Here is a 23501-nt window from a genome sequence, read left to right on the forward strand (position 1 = left end):
AAAAGAAAGAGTGGTATTGTGTGTAATGAGCTTGTGAGCAATCAGCATCATTTCGTTACATGAGTGGGATGGTGTAGCTTATTAAAACCTGCTGGGCAAGTTAGCCACCATCATTTCCAATACAGAAACCTATTAGGATCATATAATAACATTTCTACATGTCGTATAATGGCAAGTACCATGATGGAGTCTCATTTTTTTTCACACCAAGATCATGATTCAAATAAATTAGCTCTATGTGATCTGTATTCACAAATGTTTTATTATAACTATTATACCCCTAACATGCGCCGCTTGAAATGGATTCCAATGACAAAATTGCCTTCTCAAGCAAAGCATGCAAGACTAATGTCAAAGTGCATTAACTTCAACTTAGTATTGCCAGAGCACCTGCATGCAAGATGCTCTGTTTGTCTTCCTGCTCACTCCATATTCAACATTTAGGACTGCCGTGATGCCACTTGTTCGGTGTGAAATATTCACTCCATATGTAGTAAAGACAGGCAGCGAGTGCAAGTGAGCCACCCTGTTCTCACTCTGAATGGGATAATGGTGATACTGACGTTTGGATACTCAATTACCTGGTTTAACGAGTGGAAGAAAATTGCACTATGTAAACTGCCTGGCTTGTTTTGATGGCAGGTTTCCACATGCGATAGCTACGACAGGGTGAGCAAAGATAGCTCCTTTTCTCTATTTTCAAGCTTTCTTTTGCCAGTAATTATGATTAACAGCCCAGCCAAATTTATAACAGCATTTCAGTCAAGGTTTTCAGCAGTCTGTAACCTGGCCAAACTACAGAAAAGCTCAAATACTGAGCAGCTGTGGAAGCTGTGAGAAGGTTTTAATGTGTGTTGACTCATCATGAAAATGGTCCTGTGTAACTCAATGGATGAAACTAACTGTGCCAGAGGTAGGGGGTTCAATTCAAGTGTCTATCAAATGGCACATTGCTTCATCACTGGAAAATGTTATAACACTGTTTTTTTATGGTTTTAATGCTTTAACATCATTTCATTTAGATTTACATAGTCCTCTAGGAGAAAAATCTCAGTCCTTTTATAATATATTCAAGACTGCATGGCCGTTGCGCTCTTGCATTGCAGAGGAGGGAATATAATGTACTTTCAAGATGTACTATTATGACATTTTACCCACAGTAATGTTGGTAGGAAGATACAGGCAACACGTAAAATCGTGCAAGAGATGTATGTTATCTATGATGATTATCTATGATAGAGCACAATATCCAAAGAAAAATCCCTCTGAAATGCAAAGCTAATTTTCCAAAAGTTTTTATCTCAACAATGGATGAAAGGTGTCACTTGTAGTGGCAAACCCACAGAGAATTATCATCCGACTCTACAGTTCCTCTCAGCTCTGCTAAGCTTTTTAGCATCTTTTAGCTCATTCTTTTGGTGACAATCCGCAACTTTACTGTTTTGGTTCACTCTCACCACTCTCATAGCATAATTTTTGGCCATTCTAAAAACCCACTGTACACTACCTTTTCAGCACCAAACAGCAGACTACCTGATGAACATAGTGGAACATTTAGCAGCTAAAGGGTTAGATATTTCCCTCAGAAGTTGGTAGAGACCAAAGCAGACCTAAATGGAGAGTGAATATTGGATTTACATTCATCAGACGTCCAAACAAATGCTAATGTTGCTTCGTGTCAGCTGGATGTGTATACAGGTAGGCTACCATGTTTGCCATAACAATTTTATAAAGTGATAATATGACAATGTGGTGTTTACAGCTTCGTGCACTGCCCCCAAGTCGCTCAAAAATCCATTATTACATTAACTATTTATCCTCCCCATGCTACCCAGGTGCCCCAGGATGACTGGGGGGGATACCCTGGAGATGGGAAGGATGATGAGATCCCTTGTCGTCGGATGCGGAGCAGCAGCTACGTTAAAGCCATGGGGGACGAGGAGAGCGGAGAGTCGGACTCCAGCCCCAAGACATCGCCTCAGAAGTCAGTGCAGCCCGATGCCCTGGTCAAGGCCATCATCAGACCCAGGGACCTGCTGGACTCTCAGAGGTACAACACAGGCAACTTAAAGATTTCAATAGTTCATAGTGTTTGGCTCTTCTTTTGTTCCTTTCTTTCTTATGTATTCACTTCACTTGTAGTGTAGAACAATGTCCATCTTACAATTCTCAGTCTCATTTTGTATATATATTATTTATATCATCTATCAGTTTTTGTTTGTTTGTAAAAAAAATTTTAACAATCCCAGTCAAAATTTGTACAGTCTATGTTGTAGTTTAAGCCCATTGATCTTAGTGTTTCCCGGGTGGGATTTCCCTGGGGACGCTGAGATTTTTTGATACTACCACTGGGGGTGCCAAGGTGACAAAATATTTCGAAACTGTACATACAGTATAGTGACTTTAAGTAAATTAATCAGTGGGGTGAGATAATTCTGTTGGCTTCCACTCGTTCCAGAGAACTTCTAGAAATATCACATATTAAAATAATGTAATCCCTGAAAATCCTGAAAACAACATGATTTGTTGGAATGGAATTATCTCAATGCACTAGGACGTTTTGTATTATTTTCAAGACATGCTTCTTTGTGTTCCTATTTTGAGATTGCATTTTAAGTACGCCTTTTCTCAGCTTAGTATTTATCTATGTTTTGAGCAACATCTTACTTGTTTATTTGCTTTATTGCATTCCCTCTAGCGGTGTTGGCAGTTTTCTTGTGCTAACGTCCCACCACTACATCAGTGTCAAGCACTTGTTAGCTGAACCCTGTACTCATTATAATCCCTTTATGGGTATTCATATCAGTGTCTTCAACTGTAAGAAAGTGTTCAGTGCGTTCTTCTGGGATGTGTCCTATTAAATGATGAGGAAATAGAGGGCTTTTGTTTGGTAACTGGGCGACGGAAGAAAACGGTCATAAGAGGATTAAATGATGAGACAAGATGAAGACAATGTCACAGAAAAATAAAGACAAGCAACCATGTTATGGAGAGATACAAGGATAGTTACTATGATTACAGAATTTAAAAATCCATTAGATTAGGATGAATTTAGATAATAAAGTACTTGCATCATAAAAAAGAGTAATGTAGCCTCACCTGTAGTTGTAATGTTATAACTGGGAGGGCATTCAGTAATGGCTTTTTCCCCCAAGGTATTTGCTGGGGTTATAATTAACATAAATATTGAGATTATCTACTTCTCTTAATATTTATGTGTGCAAAGCCAATTATAGTAGAGTGATACACCGATGATACACTGCAAAGCTGTTGTAGGTGAGAAATGGATTCCCTTTCTGTCCTGCTGCTTTTACTGTGTGTTGTATGTCCTGATAGTTGTCTGTTTTATCTTTTGCCTCACCTTCTCTAGCACCTCACATCCTATCTCCATCTTTATTTCGTGCATTTTCAGCATGAACCATGGTACTGTGTAATCACCAATCACAAATACAATCACCTTTCATTTGTTATTACTTAGAGGTTTTTTAAAATCATACTTTTTCCATTATTTCCAACAGTTTTTGGATGCCCATTTTTTAATTATGAATCCATAAGTGAAATTATTCAAATGTTACTTATCGTCTTATTTTACTCCCTATTGTGGTTTTACATGGTGTTGTTATAGTACTTCAGACACCAAATTAATGTATTGTGCGTGAAAGATTCATCTTTTCCAGAGTCATTTTTTAAAATGTGGCAATACGAGAAAGCAAATTCACTTTCGTTCCCCCCGTCAAAGGGACCTGCTCCTCTTTGTTCGCAGCCGAATGTGAAAACAGTAATTACAGCCAAGATTCACAAGTCTATTTTAATAATATGACAGTTTAAAAAATATCCTGCTCTTTCAAAACACAATCTTCTGCCTTTGCTCTGCTTTGTGAGCCGTGTATATTGAGTGCATTTACCAGTCAAGGTTTGAGTTCAGTGTGGAAGTCCCCTTTAAACGCCTTTAGCCGCATCTTAAAGAAGACCTGGTTGTACGTTCTAATTTTTAGACAGCTAGATGCAATCTTTCCATTTATTCCTTATTTATTTTTGAGAAAACTTTAGAAGTAACTTACACTGTGCTTGAATGACCCCCAGAGGCTCTATTTGTGTTCATCAAAGGCATGTGCCAAAAACCACAGCAAGTTTGGTTTAAGAGGAATATGCTTTTAGAATTTGTTGTGGGCCTTGCTTAATTTATGACCAATTACAATAAATCACCTGTGTTCTGTCCCATCAATTAAAATCAATGTGCTTTATGCACTCTGACACTTTGGTAGGTACTGCCACAAAACCTTCAAATGACTAAAACTGATGTCATTATGTGGAAGGTGCCATATATGCCTAGTGAAATATCAATAAGCCAGTGAGAGCAAGTGATTATGGTGAAAGCAAGTGGGGTTTAAACAACCTTGTACTACCACAATTATTTTGATATCAAAGTATCCAGGTAGTTGTGTACATTTTGAATGACTCAGAGTTGCAGATATGTTTCCATAACTCCAAAAAAATTGGTCTAAGTGGATGCAATCTGTGTCCTTTCTGCAGACAGAATCTCTCCTGTCAGTGTCATGATAGAAGGGAAAATATGGCTTATATGTATATCAGTACATCCTGATATTACATGCGTGGACAACTGGCATTACTTGGTAATGCTGAAGTGGCTAAAAGCTGGTAGAAGCATTTTTCCATCAACATCAGATACTAAATTATCTCACAATCAAATAAGATTATATGTTAAGTAAATATTTGAGCTACAGATAGAGAAAGAGAGGGAGAAATAAATAAATGAATAGATGTATGCTGTGGTTATCCAATCACAAGTCACAACAGTGGCTGAAAATAATCTGAAATGAATCCAAGCAATTGCAGAAAAATACACGTACTGTATTGATGTGATTACCATAATTGTTTCTATAAAGACAACATTCAAACAAGGCTTAGGATGCTGTTGCTCCGTTTGTTGGAGCACGATGTGAGTATATCCTATTTCATTTCTCCTCCATGCAGTGTGTTTTACTCGGGGAGGTTTGTTATGAAGGTATTATTGGAGCAAAACAACTGAGCACCTGTGACAGTGGAATCTGTAGTTGTAGAAAATAGTCACACACGTGTATTGATGTCACAGAGAAAAATACTTTAGGAGTTGCAAACTTGTAGATTTTTTTTTCTCTCCCACAAACACAACACAACAGTTACACCTTCTCAAATTCTTCACTTCAGGTGCAAAAATCCTATGCTACGAATCACAAATTAAGAAACTCATACGCTCACATTTTTGGTACATGTGGTGCAAAACACATTCACACACCCGTATCAAAAAATGTGAAGTCATGGACAAAATGCGCACATCTGCAAATCAGTATGTGAATTCATGCAATGAGAGTTGTACACCTGAAGAATATTTTCTCACAGGGTTAAATACATTTTCATTTCTTGGATATTTTTCTAGCACAAACACAAGTCAATATCTACAACTGCTTGAATCAGCTGCTACGAGTCTTAAATGTTGTTTTTTTGCTCACAAATGACAAATTCTGCGTGCTCTCACTTTTGCACCACATATCTCAGTGAAATGTGGCGCAAAACTGATTTGTGAGCCTATAAAGCCAAGGGTGGACACTGTTCAGAGATCAGAACCCTTTTGGCCAATCAAAAGAGCTTGTTTGGGCGCCTATCCATCTATAGTTTTCTCAACCCAGTTTAGATTGAACTTCGCCCACTTCTGTATTGCTTGGAAAATAGCAACATGGGTCACTGAATTTGATGAATTTACTGTTTATCAGAGTGTATATTCTACAGGTGTTCAACGCTCATTGCAAGAATTATCATACTGATTTGCAGATGTGCACATTTTGTCCATGACTTCACATTTTTTGATACGGGTGTGTGAATCTGTTTTGCACCATATTCACTGCAGCAACTATAGCAAAAATGTGAGCGTATGAGGTTCTTAAGTTGTGATTCGTAGCATAGGATTTGTGCATCTGCAATGAAGGTTTTTTCGAATTTGAGAAGGTGTTACTGTTGTGTTGTGTTTGGGGAGAGAAAAAAAATTCTACAAGTTTGCAACAAGTATTTTTCTTTGTGACTCTGTGAATTTACTGATACACGTGTGACTATTTTCTACAACTACAGATTCCACTGTCACAGGTGCTCAGCTGTTTTGCTCCAATAATGACGTCATATTATGCTGGACTGTGTAAAAAAAACTCTTTACAGTCCTGCTGCAACTGTGTAAATCTCACTGTGGGTCTGTTCTGCTTCTGGTCTGCACAAGCCCAAAGGCAAATAATGTGACATAAATTGTAGACATTATGCAAAGACGACCTTGTGTTTGACCTCGGTGTGGCCTGTGACGGACACATAGCTGCAGTATGTAATGTCAGACAGCCACAGCAAGAGACAGTGATACACATAGTGATGAGCACTGATGATTCCCTCACTCTTATTGTCATAAGACAATATGACGCCTCTCACTCCTCACACCGCTGACCCCATGCTCATTGCCATTCAGCAGTGGTTTTTAAATTGCTACTCTCTTGCACAGAAAAGCTTTTTCCCTGGAAGCTCAGAAAGCGCAGCGGACAACACCCACAGAATCCACTAATACCTATCGCTGCTGTTAAGCTGACCCTGATGAAAACACATACTGTACGTACATAAGGGCAGCAGAGATATTCAGCTTTTACAGTCATCGGCCAAAAGTAGTACCCGTGCATGCTTACATAATAAGCCAGATATTCATCCCAGAGGATATACAGTATAATGACAAATTGACTGTTATGAATTGTGATCAGGCAGGATCATAATATTTTATCTGTCACAGAAGATGCGGTTGTTTGGCCTTTTTAACAGCTCTTTTAGAGTATGAAGTAATGTATGAGGCAGCTACAGTGAGGTATGCTCCTTTTTCCACATCTTGCAAAGCTTTCCCTGACTATCCGTTTTGAATAGCTGTAAACAGTGAATGATTTATGAGGCTGCAACAGCAGGAAGGGCTATCAGTTGCAGTTATTGTACTCCAAGGCCCCTCTGAATAATGGCTCTCTCAGTGGTTAAACCAAGAGTCTGCTGGGCTCTGCTGAAAGGAAGATATTGACCAGCATGGATCAGGCTGTGTGGCCTGCCTCTGAGTCCACTGACAGCAGCGGCAGCATTATTGATATTTAGGGTGTCATTACTGAAGAGTCCTGATACTCCCCTGAACCTACTCTAAGAATGCCATAATGTTGTATCTTTCCTCTTGGATTTAAATGGAGATTTATCGTGTCTTGTGCATGCTCAGAAGTATTGTTTTTTCTGATCGCAACAGTATAAGAATGGTTTGGTGCAGCGCTAGACCAATAAATCAGCCGGGTCGATATATCTGCCAATATTAGCTAAACGCAGATATATATTAGTATTGGCGTATATGTTGGCCAATAAATAATAAGAAATTGCATCTATACCGAAATAGAAAGGTAAAAGATATGAGTGAGGTAATTTAGAAACAGTGTCTCCATTAACATAGTTTGTCCAAAAGAGAGCACTGACAAGTTATTTTTTCAACTGTAAAATGTCCCACTCATTACATATGTTGGTAACAACTCTTTGAAAAACTAATTTAAAAAGATAAAAGATAAGATTACATTTGATTGATCCCAGGAGGAAAATTTAGCATTACAGCAGCACAAGAAGAAGACCAGTGAGGTTGATGGGAACCAGATACAGATAAGTAGAGAAAAATATAAATATACTTTATTTGGAATACTGTTACAGCTGAAAACATGGGCAGCTTCAAAGTGCAGCAAGAGGTGACTGAAAAATTTGAACTTCAATTCCCATAAATCAGCTTACACGAAAGGGTACACGGCACGCTTATGTTTGCAAACCCGGCTGCTCTGTGATCGTTTTATACCAAAGAATACCAAAGGGACAGGAAACCAAACGGTGGTGAGACCAGCTTTTGCAGAAACTAGGGGAAATACTCAGTGTTTTTAACGTTTTTTTTCATGCAAACATTTGAAATCACCCATTTGGAAAAAGATATTCTTGACTTTCTATAGACCTGAAGAGGATTTAATTTGGACACAGTTTACATAAAAGTCCTGTCCAGTGCAATTTCGAATGTGTATTGTTAGATTGTCTGCCGAGTACCTGAATCTCTCATCATTTGTTCAGAAGTGTGCCTATTTTCATGTTTTTTTATTCTTGGCACCATTGTGCTGTGGTCTATGTCTGTTACTGTTTCAAGTCCACACATAAGAGGCACCATGGATGCCACCTGACACGAGAGCTCTCATGCTATTATGGTTCATTGGGCTTGTTGGGATGGAATTAGATTGGATTCAAGACAGACATGGTGTAGGTTGGATTTCCTCTGCTCTTGTAGCAATTTGATGTCCCGTGGGGGCATTCAGATGGGCCAAACACAAATTTGACAGCAGCGGCTCCCTGAAGCAAATCATGTTAAAGTGAGAACAGGCTGTCAGGTTGTGTCACCTCCCTCCATCTTCCCTCTTTCAAGCTCTCTGTCGCTCTTGTGGTTGACAGGGTCGCCTCTTTGTTCATCTCACCAATAAAGAATACATCACAGTCACGGGCCCACTGAGTTGGAACAGCCTGTGCACTAGAAGGAAAGTTAGATGTCAGTGATTTTTTTAAATTAATAATCATTTACACTCCCCAAGCCCCCCTTCCATTACAACTTCACCCTTGGGTCCTGTATGTCCTGTAAGCTGCAGAGCCAACAGCTATGATAAATTGAATATGAATCCGCTTTTTTGTGCCATAGTAGGACCTGCTTAGATATTTAAATAATGTATTATTGATGATGGGAACTGAATGACATGTGACAAATTTCATTATTAACCATTAGCATAATGAGTCACTGAGTCAATTAGCAATGATATACTAACTAAGCAATTACAGACCCGTTTCTAATCTTCCTTTCCTTGGTAAGCTTTTACAGAAAATAGTTTTTAATCAACTGCTTGTTCATCTAAACAACAACAGCATTTTAGAAAGACTGTCAATCTGTTTATTGAATGAATCACAGCACAGAGACAACACTACTGAAAGTTGTAAATGACCTGAGAATTATTGTGGCTACAACCAATGTGGCTGTCCTTCTCTTAGACCTCAGTGCAGCATTCGACACAATCGACCACAAAATTTTAATTGACAGACTTTAGAAATGGGTGGGTCTCTCTGACAGTGTTTTAGCTTGGTTTCAGTCACATTTAACTGATAGACAGTTTTTTGTCAGCGAGGGTGCTCATGTATCAGAAAATCTGTACTCAGTGCTTGGTGGTCTAATATCACAAACCTGGAGGTGATTTTAGATTCTGATTTTAATTTTATTTCTCATTTTAACAAGGTCATTAAAACATATTTTTTCCATCTCAGACATATTGCCAGTCAGTCAGTCTTTTTTAACTGTTGTTTTAAAGATGCTGAAATACTCACTTGTGCTTTTATGACTAGCAATTTAGACTACTGTAATTCCCTTTTTACTGGATTACCCAAAAAGTCTATAACAAAACTACAGCTAGGTCAAAATGCTGCGGCCAGAGTCTTGACTAAAACAAAGAAAATGGATCACATCACCCCAGTACTTAAAACACTGCACATGCTACCTGTATCTGTTAGAATTGATTTTAAAGTTATTTTACTTGTTTATAAAGCTTTAAATGAGCTGACCCCTCCCTACATCAGAGACTTTCTCTCATTTTATGTTCCAGCCAGATCACTAAGGTCCTCTACTGCTTTTCTTTTAAATGTTCCTTATGTGTCCCATAAAAGTATCTGTGTTCTGTTCTCTGTTCTTATGCCCCTAAACTGTGGAACTCTGGATATTAGAATAGCAACCTCTCTCTGTATTTTTAAAAGGAAAGTAAAGACCTATCTTTTTAATCTGGCTTTTAATTTGGAGTAAAGTTGGTTCTTACATTATTTTTATCCTTGGTGTTTATTTTATTTTATTGTTTTTCTACTGAGTTTTATGAATTGACTTTTGACACTTTATTGTTTCATTGTTGTAAATTTTTGTCTTTTTTGTTTTTGTTTGTTTGTGTTGCATAATTTTACTATGTAAAGCACTTTGGGCTACATGTTTATATGAAAGGTGCTATATAAATAGCTGAGTTGAGTTGAGATATGTCCAGTCTGATAGGAGGTTGCATTGACATACATGCACAGAAGAACATCAACAACTAACATCCATCTCCGGCAACTTAACTCTTTAAATGACTTTGGCCCAGTGTCGAAACACCACAAGCCAATCAATCCCACTCATTTTTGGCAGTTTCTAAAATAACTCGATTTGTTTGCCCCCCATCCATGATTAGCTTCTTGAGGCACCATAATTAATCAAAGTTAACACTGGCAAAGCATTCAATAATTCCTGATTCAACATAATGTAATTACTCATTCAGATAGCACTGGGTATGAGCATTTTTCTCTCAGATCTCAAGGTCAAAGCAGAATTCCAATCCATTGATTTGTGTGGGACGTGTCATGCATGGTTAGCATACTTTTCTGTTGGCAAGGCCTATTCTCAAGGCCTGTCTTCTGCTACCTAATGTCCCATTCAGAAAGGTATCAACTGCTGTATATGGCTCTTGATCATTTGGCACATGGCTTGAACAGAACATACTCTATACTTGAATAGAAAGAGTTGTGTGTGTTTTGCAAGACAGAGTGTGTATGCTATCGATACACTGATTGCGAAGTGTAATAAAACACATCAACTTTACATATATTCCCTTCTTCAGGGTTTCCTTACCAAGATGAGATTCACTCCTCTTGTTATCCTCCACCCCATTGGGAACCATTAGGAAGATGTAATTATTCACCATAGAGCTTTGCAGTGCATTTTGTGCGTCAAGAAAGAAACATATCTGCTGATTTCCACATTCTGGACTAGCAGACACATTTCCCCTAAGTCTCAGTGTGGCCTCATTCGCTTGCTCTCAAGTTTGTATTTTTGTTAGTACATACTTTATGTTAACACTTCTTGCTAAATCTTCTCTCCTGCAGAAATCTTGTTTCCATGCTTCAGAATTGTCCTCTGTCCTTGTTCTTTCTATATGTACTCTTCCAACAGATGCCTTACTTTGAACCTTTCTCCTCAGAAATTAGCACACAACACCTATGTCGAGCCTGGGCTTTGTTTAGCCGCAGAAAGAGTACTTTCACTGGCAGCATGAAAGGCAGGAAGTGTGAGATTCCCATCATCCCTTGCCTTTATATTGGCCAACAATGGAAGTGCATTAGCACCAATCAGAGGCATTAGAGGAAATTTGGCGTGATTTGATTAAGGGCCAACGCATTCTCAAAACAGCCTCCCTTCACTCAAATGACGATAATAGACATCTCTACAGACAGGGAGAGATGAAGTATGCCTCAGTTATGCCTCAGCCAGTGCACTTATATCTGATCTGAAGTTTCATTGCTCAGGGAAGGATGTTAGGTAGGTTTTTTTATTCTCATTTGGCTCATTTGACCAAATCTAATTAGCCACACAGAGAAAGAATGTGTGTTTTATTATGTAGTGTAATTGTTGTCTGTGTGCAGCATTTCATCATCAAGTGCTTTGTTATAATTTTTGGTTAGTGCTGGTGGACAGTGTGTGTGTGTGTGTGCACCTACTGTGCGACAAAACTCATAATACACTCCTCATTGTCGCTTGTGTGTCTGTACATGTTTCACTTTTATCATTACTTGAGGGCCATGTTGGTCATACTGTATCGCCCTAATGTTTGCAGCACTTTGGTGAAAACTCCCAAGCAAACATTCAGTTCACCACTAATTCCATACAGAGCCAGTTCTATTGGACTTGTGCACAGTGACGTCACATCCATCCAAATCCCACTTGTGGGACCCAGTAACTCTGTTTTCTTCTCTACCCACAGCTCTTACCGCCTGGATAAAATCAACAGTGACATGCGTAACTACATCACCAATTTTGCTGCAGACTTAAGGTGAATACAGGCTCAGCGCCTCCCCTCCCCTTACCTCTCTGTTGCTGCCATGTTGCAGTGGTCAGACGTCGGAGCCAGCTGGCTTGCTGCCCTCCTGACATACCCAATATGGACTCCTCACAGAGCAAACACTCAAGACCAGTCAATGAGAGGTCACCTGGGGCAATCTGCTCATACTGGCAAAGCATAAGGCGCTGTTAAACACAATATAGATATGATTTAATTCATTGCTATACCTTACACCAGCATAGTAGTACATGCCTTTGCTTTTTATACAGTATTAAAAATGAACCAGTTACATACTATATTTTGAGAGATTAATCACATTAATTAGTAAAAAAAAGTACTTCTTTCCATTTCCAGCTTCTTTACTTTTACCACTTCATTCAGACTTAATCTCTGGATGTTTCTGCTCTAGGATGTCTTTGGATGTTTAGAAGGTTGATATTACTTTGCAAATACACACACCCTTGCTACAGCATGACAAGATGGATTGGGGAACTTTTAATCACACTGGCATTTTCCTCACTGCCAAACACCAGCGTTTATCTCTATAAAAAGCCCAGAAACTGCTTACTCATCCCTGCCTACCATTAAAAATAGATCTGGCGGAGGGAGCCTCACTTTGGTATTCCTAATGTGACTCACATAGTATTCTTTAGTTAACTTAAAGCACCTTTCTTCCTACATGTTTTTCTATCAGTCTTCTCTCCAGCAGATTTCAAAACCAGGTTTGGGTTTCTGAACATTTCTCTTGCACTGCTGATGTAGCATATTTTACTGACCTGGCTGACACAGGTGCTCTCTGAAGTGCTTGCTCACTAACTAGCTCCTGATTTGCATTTCCCTCATTTCCAAGCATTGATTGGATGTTTCAGCACAATAGAAATCGAACTGCCTTTTTAAGGACACTGGTGAACACATCAATGTAGTGAGGGAGAGAAACAGAAGGAGACGCCATGTCATAACTAGTCTCCCTCTCAAGTTCAGGTTGCCCAGAGGAGGCCCACTGCTCTGAATAACACTTAATTGTTTTTGTCATCATGTTACACCTGTAGCCACTAGTCAAACTGCTTGTTTATTAGTTAAATTATATTTAATTCACTTGCTTAAGAAATCATCACCATGGCTGTAGTCCCACTCCCTGCCTGCTTCTCCTTTTCTCTCTCTGTTCAGTCAGAGCTACCACTTGCAAGCCACCAGGGACATGCACCCAAGCATTGCCCTGGATCCCTCTGCCAACTACAACTCTCCCAAGTTTCGCTCCAGGAACCAGAGCTATATGCGGGCCGTCAGCACCCTTAGTCAGGCTAGCTGTGTTAGCCAAGTAAGCCAGGTGAGTCTGCACCTTTTCAATTAGGAGAGAATCCTACCTTGTACTGGGGAGCAGTGGTTCTTACACTGTGGGCTGCTGAGGGACCCTGAGGAGGTCCCAGGGAAACTGCAGCAAAATGAAATAAAATAATAATTTCATCACAAAGTTCTTTGTTTAAAACCCCATCTAAAGTGCATGACTGTCCCAATCATAGTTTTCACTCTCACTGTGACTCTTTTATCATCTACCATACACATACTGTTTTTCTGATTTCATTTTACTTACTCTTATTTTATATGACAGTTCATTGCACATTGTTTATCTGGATAAATGAAAAGACTCCAATAGAGGTTGGTGAGATATTCATCTCCCTCTTAAAAGAGAGGCATATTGATTTGTTCAGAGTCTTAAAAGCTCAACTGAACTCCTACTAATTCCAAATCCCAACAGAACAAGATGTTTATCTTTGATTCTTGATATTGTCAAAAGGGAGTGGAGTGATAACTATCAAACAATTTCTACTCAGTAAACAATCATTTGTAACACGTCAGTATCAAAGGCATTACAAGATACATCATACACATCTGAAACAGGAAACCGAAATAGTTCTGGTCAACATCAACAACAACAAATCCTTTACAGCAAACTCTCTGACACAGTATGACCTTGATTTCATGAAAATTTCAGTCTTTCCGTCCGTTTGGTTGTGTTCACACAAAGCAAGAGCTACTGCAGCAAAAGGAACCAGCCCACAGGTTATCTGCTAGTGTGGAGATGTGACAGAACAATTTCCAGGCAACACTCAAAAAATCATTTTCGTGACATTATGAAAACACATTTTTCATTAATCTCTCTGCTGTCTTTTGCCTATTAAAACACATGCAGTCATTTGATTTTGGCAGCAAGCCTTGTTTTTATTCTCAGGGAAATTGACAGAGAACACAATGTCAGGTTTTACAACCGACCAATTAATTTCTCCAGATAAACAAAAAAATATCCTCACTTGCTTAACAATGGAGAAAGCATGCTTATGGCTTTTGTTTCTCACAGGTGAGTGAAACAGAAATAAATGGCCAGTTTGAATCAGTGTGCGAGTCAGTGTTCAGTGAGGTGGAATCCCAGGCCATGGAAGCTTTAGACTTGCCCGGCTGCTTCAGAACCCGGAGTCACAGCTACCTGCGAGCCATCCAGGCCGGCTACTCCCAAGACGATGACTGCATCCCCCCCATGGCCTCCACTGTCACCTCCACCATCAGGTCTACCACAGGTAAGGGTGATAAAAATTAATTTGCGGAATATGATGTGTGACATCCTGGATGTCTGTATTTTTGTTTGTACTTACAAATTGACACCAAAAGCTTACATTTGGCAATAACATGTGTTAATGGATAAATATAGTTATAACAGTTAAGTGCAAACTGGCTGTACTGTCAAACAGCTTCATATCTTTGCATGAATCACTCTTGTATGTTTCCATTGTTTTTGATGGACGTTTGATTACCGTAGCTACCACTTGTGAGCTGTGCTAGTTCATCCTACTGTATTTTGGATACAGTGCTTCATCTGCTCATCCATTGGATGCATCAGAGAGTAAAGCTATGAACCCTATTGAAAATCACAAATGGAAATTGTCTGGAATAAAAATCAGGTCAGAATAAGGACATGACAACTTTTTCCACTACATTTTGGAAATCTGACTTTCTTTATGATGCCACATGGTGACACTTGTGAGCGTACTCACAGCTTTATTGCGAACTGGGCAAAGAAATGGTGAAATTGCCCTATGCAAAGTATGCATTGTTTACTTGTAAATCCAGTTTACACTTAAATATCACAGTATATACTATGAAATTTCTTCGCTCAGATTGTTCACTTCACACAAATAATTTTGTCTCATTACAAAGCTCTTGTTTACACACAACAAGATCACATTACAGAACTGCACACTATTGTGTCTAGACCTGGATAACGGATAATGTAAAGCTGACAATGAATATACTGGTAACTGAACTGTCACACTGGTTAATCTCATATATCACATATGCAAACTTGTTACAATACATCTAAACCTACTCAGCTGAGACATGCATTTATTTCTGATACTGAGCCTTGATTATAAATTGTAAACTGCTGGTGGTTTCAACAATTCCCATGATTGCTGGATTCACAGAGGAAATTATACGTCCCTGTACAGATGAAGAATGTGGGAAGAAAAGAAGAAAAAGTGTCTGGACGAGAAGTCTGAGTGGATTCCACCTCTTCCCACAGTAGATTCATGAACTAACAACATCAGTTGGACTATAATAGGGAGCGTTAGAGGTGTGGCCATCTGGAGATGTGCTTATGATCAATTCTTCATACCTATAAATGTTTGCTTACACTGCTTTCTCAGTAAACTCAAATATCTTTGCATTCTTAGGATACAGAGTTTGGTATGTGATGGATTTCACCACTATTTTGGACACGGGGCAGTTGGTGCTTTGAATCAATCTGTCAAACTGGACCTCACATTTTCAATAGGGTTCATACTATACTTCCTGATTGATGGGAAATGGTTTAGAAGCTTTGCTCATCTTTGCCTCTTTTCATTGCACAAAGTACACATTTCTTTACTTCGACTGAAAGCAGAAGAGCATGCAAGGATTGTTCTTACACCTCATTTATTAGAAATATTGTCCATTCTCTGTGATGTGTTCCGGGAGCTAGGACTTTCAGCTTTGTGCATTGAAAAGATGTGAAGAATGCATGCTACAAATTAAGGTTGAGAAGGCAGTGTAAGCCATTAACAGAAATGAGTCAAAATGGGAGTACTTTCCCAGTTTTACACTGGTTTTCAACACTGTAATATATAATGATATTACAGATTATTAAAATTCTAGAATAAAAACTCTTCAATACACATCTACGGTATACAGATGAGTGAATTGGGACAATAATCATAAGGTTAGCACTTAGTTGTTGTAGATTTCTGCTGTTATCTTATTTTGACTCATGGCATTCAATGCATGATTTGATGTTACTGCTTTGTGGCAATAAAAAGCACATTCTCTCCAGCTGCTCACACCTGTAGCCATATTACAGATACGTATTTACATTTGTCTTCCAGACAGAAATTATGTGCAGGAAGACTCTTGTTTACCTGACCAGGCCAGTGTACATGAGGATTTGGCAGACACGGCCCCTTTGACTCATGATGATCTAGGCTGCCCCATCAGAAGAGACAGGCTTTACCAACACGATAACATGGGGGCTACAGCTAAACCTCTGTCTGGACTGCCTGTTTCTCCAAGCCTCTTCAGATCCCCCAGATCTAGTGCCCCAGAACGGCCATCACCAAAAGCCATCCAGGCCAGTATCAAAGAGTCGGCTACCTTGGCTGCAGCTATCAGCATGCAATGGAAGGAAGAGGTCTCAGCCATGCGTCGAGAGCTAGCTGATCTAAGGAGGGACCTCTGTAAAGAGCTTCGTGCTTTCAACAGTAATTTCAACACTTTCACGCAGCATTACAACACATGGTCTCCCCAAGGTGGCAACATGGCTGCTGGAACTGATGTAGGTTTAGGCGGAGGGATTGGGGCAGGGACGGGAGCAGGGGCAGGGGTAGGGTTAGGGGCAGGAGGACTTGGAACCTCTCCTACTGATAGAGGCACTGGGGGAGCTAGAGAGAAGAAACCCCAGGTATCAAAAGTGTCTGTGGGGACCCAGGCCAGAAGCAAGGTCTTGATCCGGCAAAGCACTGCAGATGCAGCTGTCAATTGTCCAGAAGAGAAGGAGGAAAAGAAAGGCGCCCGTCGAAATCTGCCAAAGCAGCTCTCAATGGACCCAAGCATTCTGGCCTGTCCACAGTCAATGTATGTGGAGAGTGCCATACCACTTTCTTTGGATCCAATACTTCCAGGCTCTGTTAGAGCAGTCGAACCAGAGCCATTTGACTTGACTGCTGTGCCCTCTAGAGCTAAACCAGAACCAGAACCAGAGCTACCAGATCATGTAATTGTGAGTTCATCTGACATGATCACTAATGAGCCAGTCACCACTCGTGATACAGTTTCCTCAGAAGCAGCCCCCCAGGATTCAGTGACAGTGGAACAAGAAATGCTAATCACTCCACAGCTAATAAATATAGACCCAGCTAATGAGTCCCATTCATATACTGAACCATCTCACCCTGATGACATGAAATCCCCAGAGTCAGAACTAATTGAAGAAGATAAGATACAGCTACCATATCCAGTTCCTGTAGTTACTGTGTCTCCCCCAGAGGAACATGATTATGACATCATGTCAGATTCAGAGTCTATGGATCCTGTCACTGTGGACACACCAGATCCAGTGTCTCAGGACCCTACTACTGTGTCTTTACCATATTCAGGATTAGAAGATCCAGATCCCGCAGACCCAACAGAATTAGAACCAAAACCATCAGACTTACCCACGGTGTCCTCATCTGACCCCATTAGTCAAGGCCCATTCTTAGTCTCTGATGCACCCACAATTGATCTTGATACTGTTACACCATGTAATTTAGAGACTGACATCACATGTCCATCTATTGTGGTGTCAGAGTACCTTGACACAGACTCTCCTGCAAGTCCAACTGACAGTGACACAAATCCAGATCCCAGTATCACCCTTCCAGATTATCCTTCTGACCCTCCTCCAGAGCAAATGATATCAGTATCAACCTTTTCTTCCAATTCAGTAGAAACTCTACCCAACACTGAACCAGAGTCCCAAGACTCAGAGTGGCCACCACTTCCTGAACCACTTGATACCACCCCTATATATCATGCCGATCTGGTCCACTTTGACTTAGTCATGCTGACTTCCCTCGATCAAGATGATCTTGACTCAGTGTTCATGGACCCTGAACCAGAGCCATTTGACCTGAGTGTTGAATCTCCATCTAATACGGAGGATTTAGATCCACCCATCTACCAATCAGATTGTCCAAGTTCACCCCTACCCACTGTTGACCCTGCCACGCTGTGCCCCTTGGATCCTTCACAGTCAACAGAATCTATCTGTTTGGATCCAGCTATGGAGTATCGCTTAGCTCACATGTCTCAGGATGTAGCCTCAGAATTACATGAAGTCTTACTACCACAGGTCACTGTCACAATATCCCCTCCTAGTTCAGTATCTCCTGATACGTCACTGGAAATAGACTTTGTACCCACAAGTCCAACCCCAGATCCTCTTCCACTAGATACAGATCCATCACCACCAGATCTCAAAGACATACCCTCAGTGGATCTGGCACACATGGTGCCAGATGATATGATTGCAGAAACACTGGAGTGTATGGCTGTATCCCAGGAGTATGGGGAGCTTGTGGAACAAGAGACCCCAGGCAGTTCAGAGAGGTCCTTTCTGTGGTACAGGTGGCAGAAGAGGGGCCAGAGACGAGAATCAATGCACAGGAGTGCCAGTGTGGAACTCTGGAGCGGGAGATACGAGTACAACAGTGCAGAAATCACATACGTGTCACTCACTCTGTGAGCTCATACCTCATTCTCAGCAGACAAAATGTAGCTCAAAGTATATTTATAGTTTATGTTTGTAGCTGTCGGTGCACTTTAGAGCAACGTGCAGATCTAAATGTCATGTGATTATTGGCATTCAAAGCAAGGACTTCCTCATACACTAACCTGCAGTAAAATTCCAGGAAAAAGACTGCATTGGTAGCAGCAAAAAACATATTTCAAGGACTGCACCATTCTGTAAGAATGTGATGAACCCTCAGTGGTGACAAATTTACCGAACAATCATACTTCAAAAACATATACTAAGAGCAGAATGAACTTTATGAAGTTGTTATCACCACTGATCTTCCAGGACAGTACTGCTTATTTAAGTGTACCTTTTTTGGATACACTAGTAATGAATGTTCTTGTTCAGTCAGTGTATAAAAGACATTTTACACATCTATTTTAAGAGACTCTTTTGGAGCTCTGTTATAGACTACAGACAAGATGGCCTAGTATACAAGGTCCCTACCATCCGTGCAGTGATGATGGAAACTTTCCTTTCCTTGACTTATTTTGAGCTCTCTGTTTATTGTCACTCTAGAGTGGAGTGAAGTAAATCTTGGCAGTTATCATATAACTATAAGGACATACTGTTTACTATGTGAGCTGTTGGATGGACTCTGCAGTTATAAAGCAAAAGGAAATTATGAGGTAGAATGATGTTTGCACAATCGATGGAGCTGGAGTACTGTACTGTTAATTTGTTGGGAAAAGAACTCACATCATTCACACACATGCTCAAATATAATCAAAAACCAGTACAGTTATGGTATGTAGCCTCTATGTACACACAACCTCATGTTACCTACATGTGCATACACTTTGCTACCAAACATACAGCACATATACACACTTCTTTGCTGGAAAATAAGTATAAGGATACAGTTATTTAAAAAATACACAATAAATTGTGATTAAATTTGTCTGATAATCTGACTATAGTAATAACAGGCCTTGTTGAGAGGTGATATTGTATTTTTTACTGTAAGATATCATCTTAATGCTCAGGAAACAAAGACTGAGAATGTAATACAACTGGGACATAAGTGTAATGACATGTTGAATTGTGTTCCTTCCTGAAAAGAGGTGTACATTGTGTGGCTATTTGTTAATATGTGTGACACTGAATGATGAAAATTATGTTGTAATGGTGCATGACAGATGGCCTCGATATTTTGTGCATTTCATATACAGTGCCTCATTGTAAGTATTCGGTTCTATTCATAGTTTCATTTTGATATTCAGTACAATGAAAGGAGCTTACATACCACAGAAGATGCAGAATTCTGTTACCAGCAATGAACAGCTAAAAAGTCAGTCAAATCACAAGATGTATCTGTGCTATCTGTCCAATTAATGGGCTCTATATGGAATCGCCAACTGAAGTCTGTGCTTTAATAAAGTGTGCTGGAACAAAAAGAATCTTTCAGCTGAACATCAGTGAGCTGCCAGAAAAGGATTTTCCTGTGTACTGCTTTGAATTGAATATGTGCAGAGCACTTTATGAAAGTTTGCTAAATTGACTGAATCTGAAAGGTTTTCAATGGGGTGGGAAGTTAATTAGGTTGTATTGTTGTATTCATTTTGATTCATTTTGCTCATTTCACCGACATAAAACGCACCACCCTTTCCCCTCCACGTTTAACTTTTCATTTGCAAAATTGTCATCTAAAAGTAGCAGATAATTTAACCTGAACTGCAGTGACATTATGTTTATTCATAAGATATAATCAGAAAATAAACTGCTTCAGGATTCAGTCATGCAATGAAAGATATTAGTATAGAATAACAGGTCATTTTTCTACTGTGAACTTTAGAACAATGCTGATGAGTAGTTGTAAGATTTCTGCTTAATTGAAGGTAGATTTTGCAGAGAAATCTAGACATGCTAGCTGATCTTGTGTTTATTAGAAAACACTTACTGTTATATCATTAAAAGTCCATACAAGTAAGCCAGTAACCTCAATGGCATGCAAGATGAGTGAACTGCTTGACTGCAGTTTAATTGTCTGGATTGCTTTCTGTGTAAGTCTATTTTCATTTATTGTGAACATCATAGAGCTTAAGGGGGAGTGTAATAGGGTGGTAACCTTTGCAGAGACATTCTCCAATTACAAGGTTAAATAATGCTAAATATCATGATCACAATCATAATCTTTCACTTCACCAAGCACTTGCCACATACATTATATGGGGTTTATCACTTAAACCCACAATGCAGTTGTATCCATTGTTAGCAGTCTTTAACTTTTTTTGTCATTTTAACTTCCATACACATCACTGTAGCAGTTTCAGGTCAGTGGTAAAACCATGTTGGTAGTAGGGTCATGAAGCCAGGTCAGATGATGCGTGTTGACCTATTGACACCAACCCCAAACACTGGTCACTGCATCTGTATGAAAATAGTATACAATAAACATTACAAATGTATAATCCTAGTAAACTTTCAAAGATGAACATAACAGCGTAGCAGCAAACAGTATTGGGAAATAAACCGTTTTTGTATGAATGCTGATTACTTAAAGTGTACCCTATCCAAAATTGCCTTAGTCACTCTCTGATCAAGGTGTTCTGCTGAAACATGGACTTTCTAGTCAGTATGCCACCCTAATGTAGACATTTTTGAGGGAGTGTCTTAGTTTCTTCTTTGTTGTGATTTTGCCAAAAGGACTGATTTTGCTATACATCCTTACTGTGCAAGATGATCCTAATAGCCTGCAGTTACTCCCTGGATCCACTCTGCAGTTGCCTTGTGTAATGTAAACAGATTGTACTTCTGTATGTTTGGGCAGATATGCCCACTTTTCTGAATATCCACCCCACTCCCTTGTTTTCAGGGATCCAGTTCTGCCTCCCCTCCACCTGCAGCATTGATCGGACTCCTCAGCAAACACCAGGTAAACCTGGGGAATCCTCCATTACTCCATTTCACAGTGAGAGAGTTGTCCTATGGAAAGTTGCTGTTAAGCGCATGTTTAAATACTGCCAAAGAAAGCTAATGTGGGCTTCATCAGAGGCCATCAATAATGAACTACAAGTTACCATGTAGTGAACAAGCAGCGATAGTCTAACTTGCAATTGAATAAAACATGAGTCATTCACACTAAAAAGACCTATCTCTCTGTATTATTGCAAATTGCCCAGTGGTCAGTGTCCTCTCCTTACGATCTTTGAGCACAAATATCTATTATTTTTTCATGAAGCACTTGATTCTACAGTATAGCAGCTGGATTGACTGGAGGATGTAGTTGCTCCACTACAGCTGCACTGCGCCCCTACTCTAAACCACCCTCCTCCTTTGTTTGAGAGACTGTAGTCATGACAGAGCTCAGTTGCTTAGTGCTTTCTCTGCTGTCGCTTGACATATTTATGATAGCGTCACTTTCTGAAACCTGCCTTGCAACATCCCTCCATCCCAAAGTCTTTATTATCATATGAGCACACAAACGCATACACACACACCACCTTTTGGATGTTTCTATTATTAGCCTCCATGTGCATTTTAGTGATCCATCTAGTTGACAAAAATTGTATTTGTTTTCATGAGGGGTGAGGTTCAGACCACAGTGACATGCATCTAACTGGTGACATGCAGACGCTATAAAGTGTGCCACCAGGAGCAACAGCAGGCAAGTGTCTCCATTACCAACTGCAGCAGCCATTACTGAAAGACAGACTCGTCAGTGTGACTTTCATGAACAGCAGGGCAACATCTGAGGCATTATACAGAGCAAAAGAACATCCTTGATCCACAGATCAAGAGGAACTGGCCATGAAATGGCAATTTTTGCTGCCACAGGGGTGTTTTGTTTGTTGCCAACAGTGTTTTTGTTCTCAGTGATTCATCACATCTTTAAACTCTTGTAAACCATCCAGGGTCCGTTAAGTAAGTTTGAGTAATGACTCACCCAGTCTGGTTTTTGTTATCTATTGTTGGCTATTTTTATATTAATTTCTTTATTGTTTCTGTCTGCAACACTTGTGACAGTGCCAATAATGGAGTTGACTATCCATCTTCCTCTCCTCCCTCCCTCCAGATCATTTACATATCCTTAAAAGCCTGCTGCAAAACAAACTGCTGCATTTCCTTTACAGTGATAAATCCAATCGGAAAGAAAGACTATTAACGACATGTCACTCAACAACCCCCCTACCCCACCCCCATGTTAGCATACAAGCCAGTTCTGATAGATAGAGAGGTCCTAGCAGAGATGGAGTGGTTGAATCACTGCCTTTGTGTCTCACGTTAATCAGCTTCACTGGCACAGTGGTAGTTGTTTTTGTGTGTGTGTGTGTGTGTGTGTGTGTGTGTGTGTGTGTGTGTGTTTGTGTGTGTGTGTGTTTGAGAGAGAGAGAGAGAGAGAGAGAGAGAGGAGAGAGGGAGATTAAATGGAGTATTCACACTGAATACATTTAGCTGCCTCTAAAGACACCTCTATCGTTGACATACCTTTTTTAAACTGTACTCACTCTACATACTGTTTCTTGAAACCTCACTTGCAGACACGGGCACATTTTGTTCATTTTGCTGTCATGCAGATGTTCTTGCATGGCAATAAAAAAAGAATATGCACCATTTTAGTACAATATTAACTGGTTCTCAAACTTTTTCTGTCATTCCCCCTTTGGAAGCTGAAAAATATCTTGTATAAGTTACCATCTGACCTGGTCACTCCCCACAAGGAAACACCAAGCTCAACACCG

At 39.8% G+C, this 23501-nt stretch overlaps 1 protein-coding gene across 9 annotated transcripts in view; it reads left to right on the forward strand.

Annotated features, from left to right (window-relative positions):
* dlgap2a (discs, large (Drosophila) homolog-associated protein 2a) overlaps nucleotides 1–23501 on the forward strand; it is a 164545-nt gene that overhangs the window by 119788 nt on the left and 21256 nt on the right. For 7 of the 9 annotated variants that reach the window (XM_044166676.1, XM_044166672.1, XM_044166675.1 and 4 more), the window contains 5 exons: nucleotides 1836–2050; nucleotides 11883–11951; nucleotides 13128–13287; nucleotides 14317–14533; nucleotides 16373–20219. In XM_044166676.1, the coding sequence (XP_044022611.1) occupies nucleotides 1836–2050; nucleotides 11883–11951; nucleotides 13128–13287; nucleotides 14317–14533; nucleotides 16373–18768 (3057 nt within the window). In that variant the 3' untranslated portion in view covers nucleotides 18769–20219. Of the gene's footprint in view, nucleotides 1–1835; nucleotides 2051–11882; nucleotides 11952–13127; nucleotides 13288–14316; nucleotides 14534–16372; nucleotides 20220–21634; nucleotides 21695–23501 lie in introns of those variants that run through there. The other 2 variants (XM_044166680.1, XM_044166681.1) reach the window with 2 other exon arrangements.

This window comes from Siniperca chuatsi, linkage group LG15 (assembly GCF_020085105.1).
Source record: "Siniperca chuatsi isolate FFG_IHB_CAS linkage group LG15, ASM2008510v1, whole genome shotgun sequence".
NCBI classification, from domain to species: Eukaryota; Metazoa; Chordata; class Actinopteri; order Centrarchiformes; family Sinipercidae; genus Siniperca; species Siniperca chuatsi.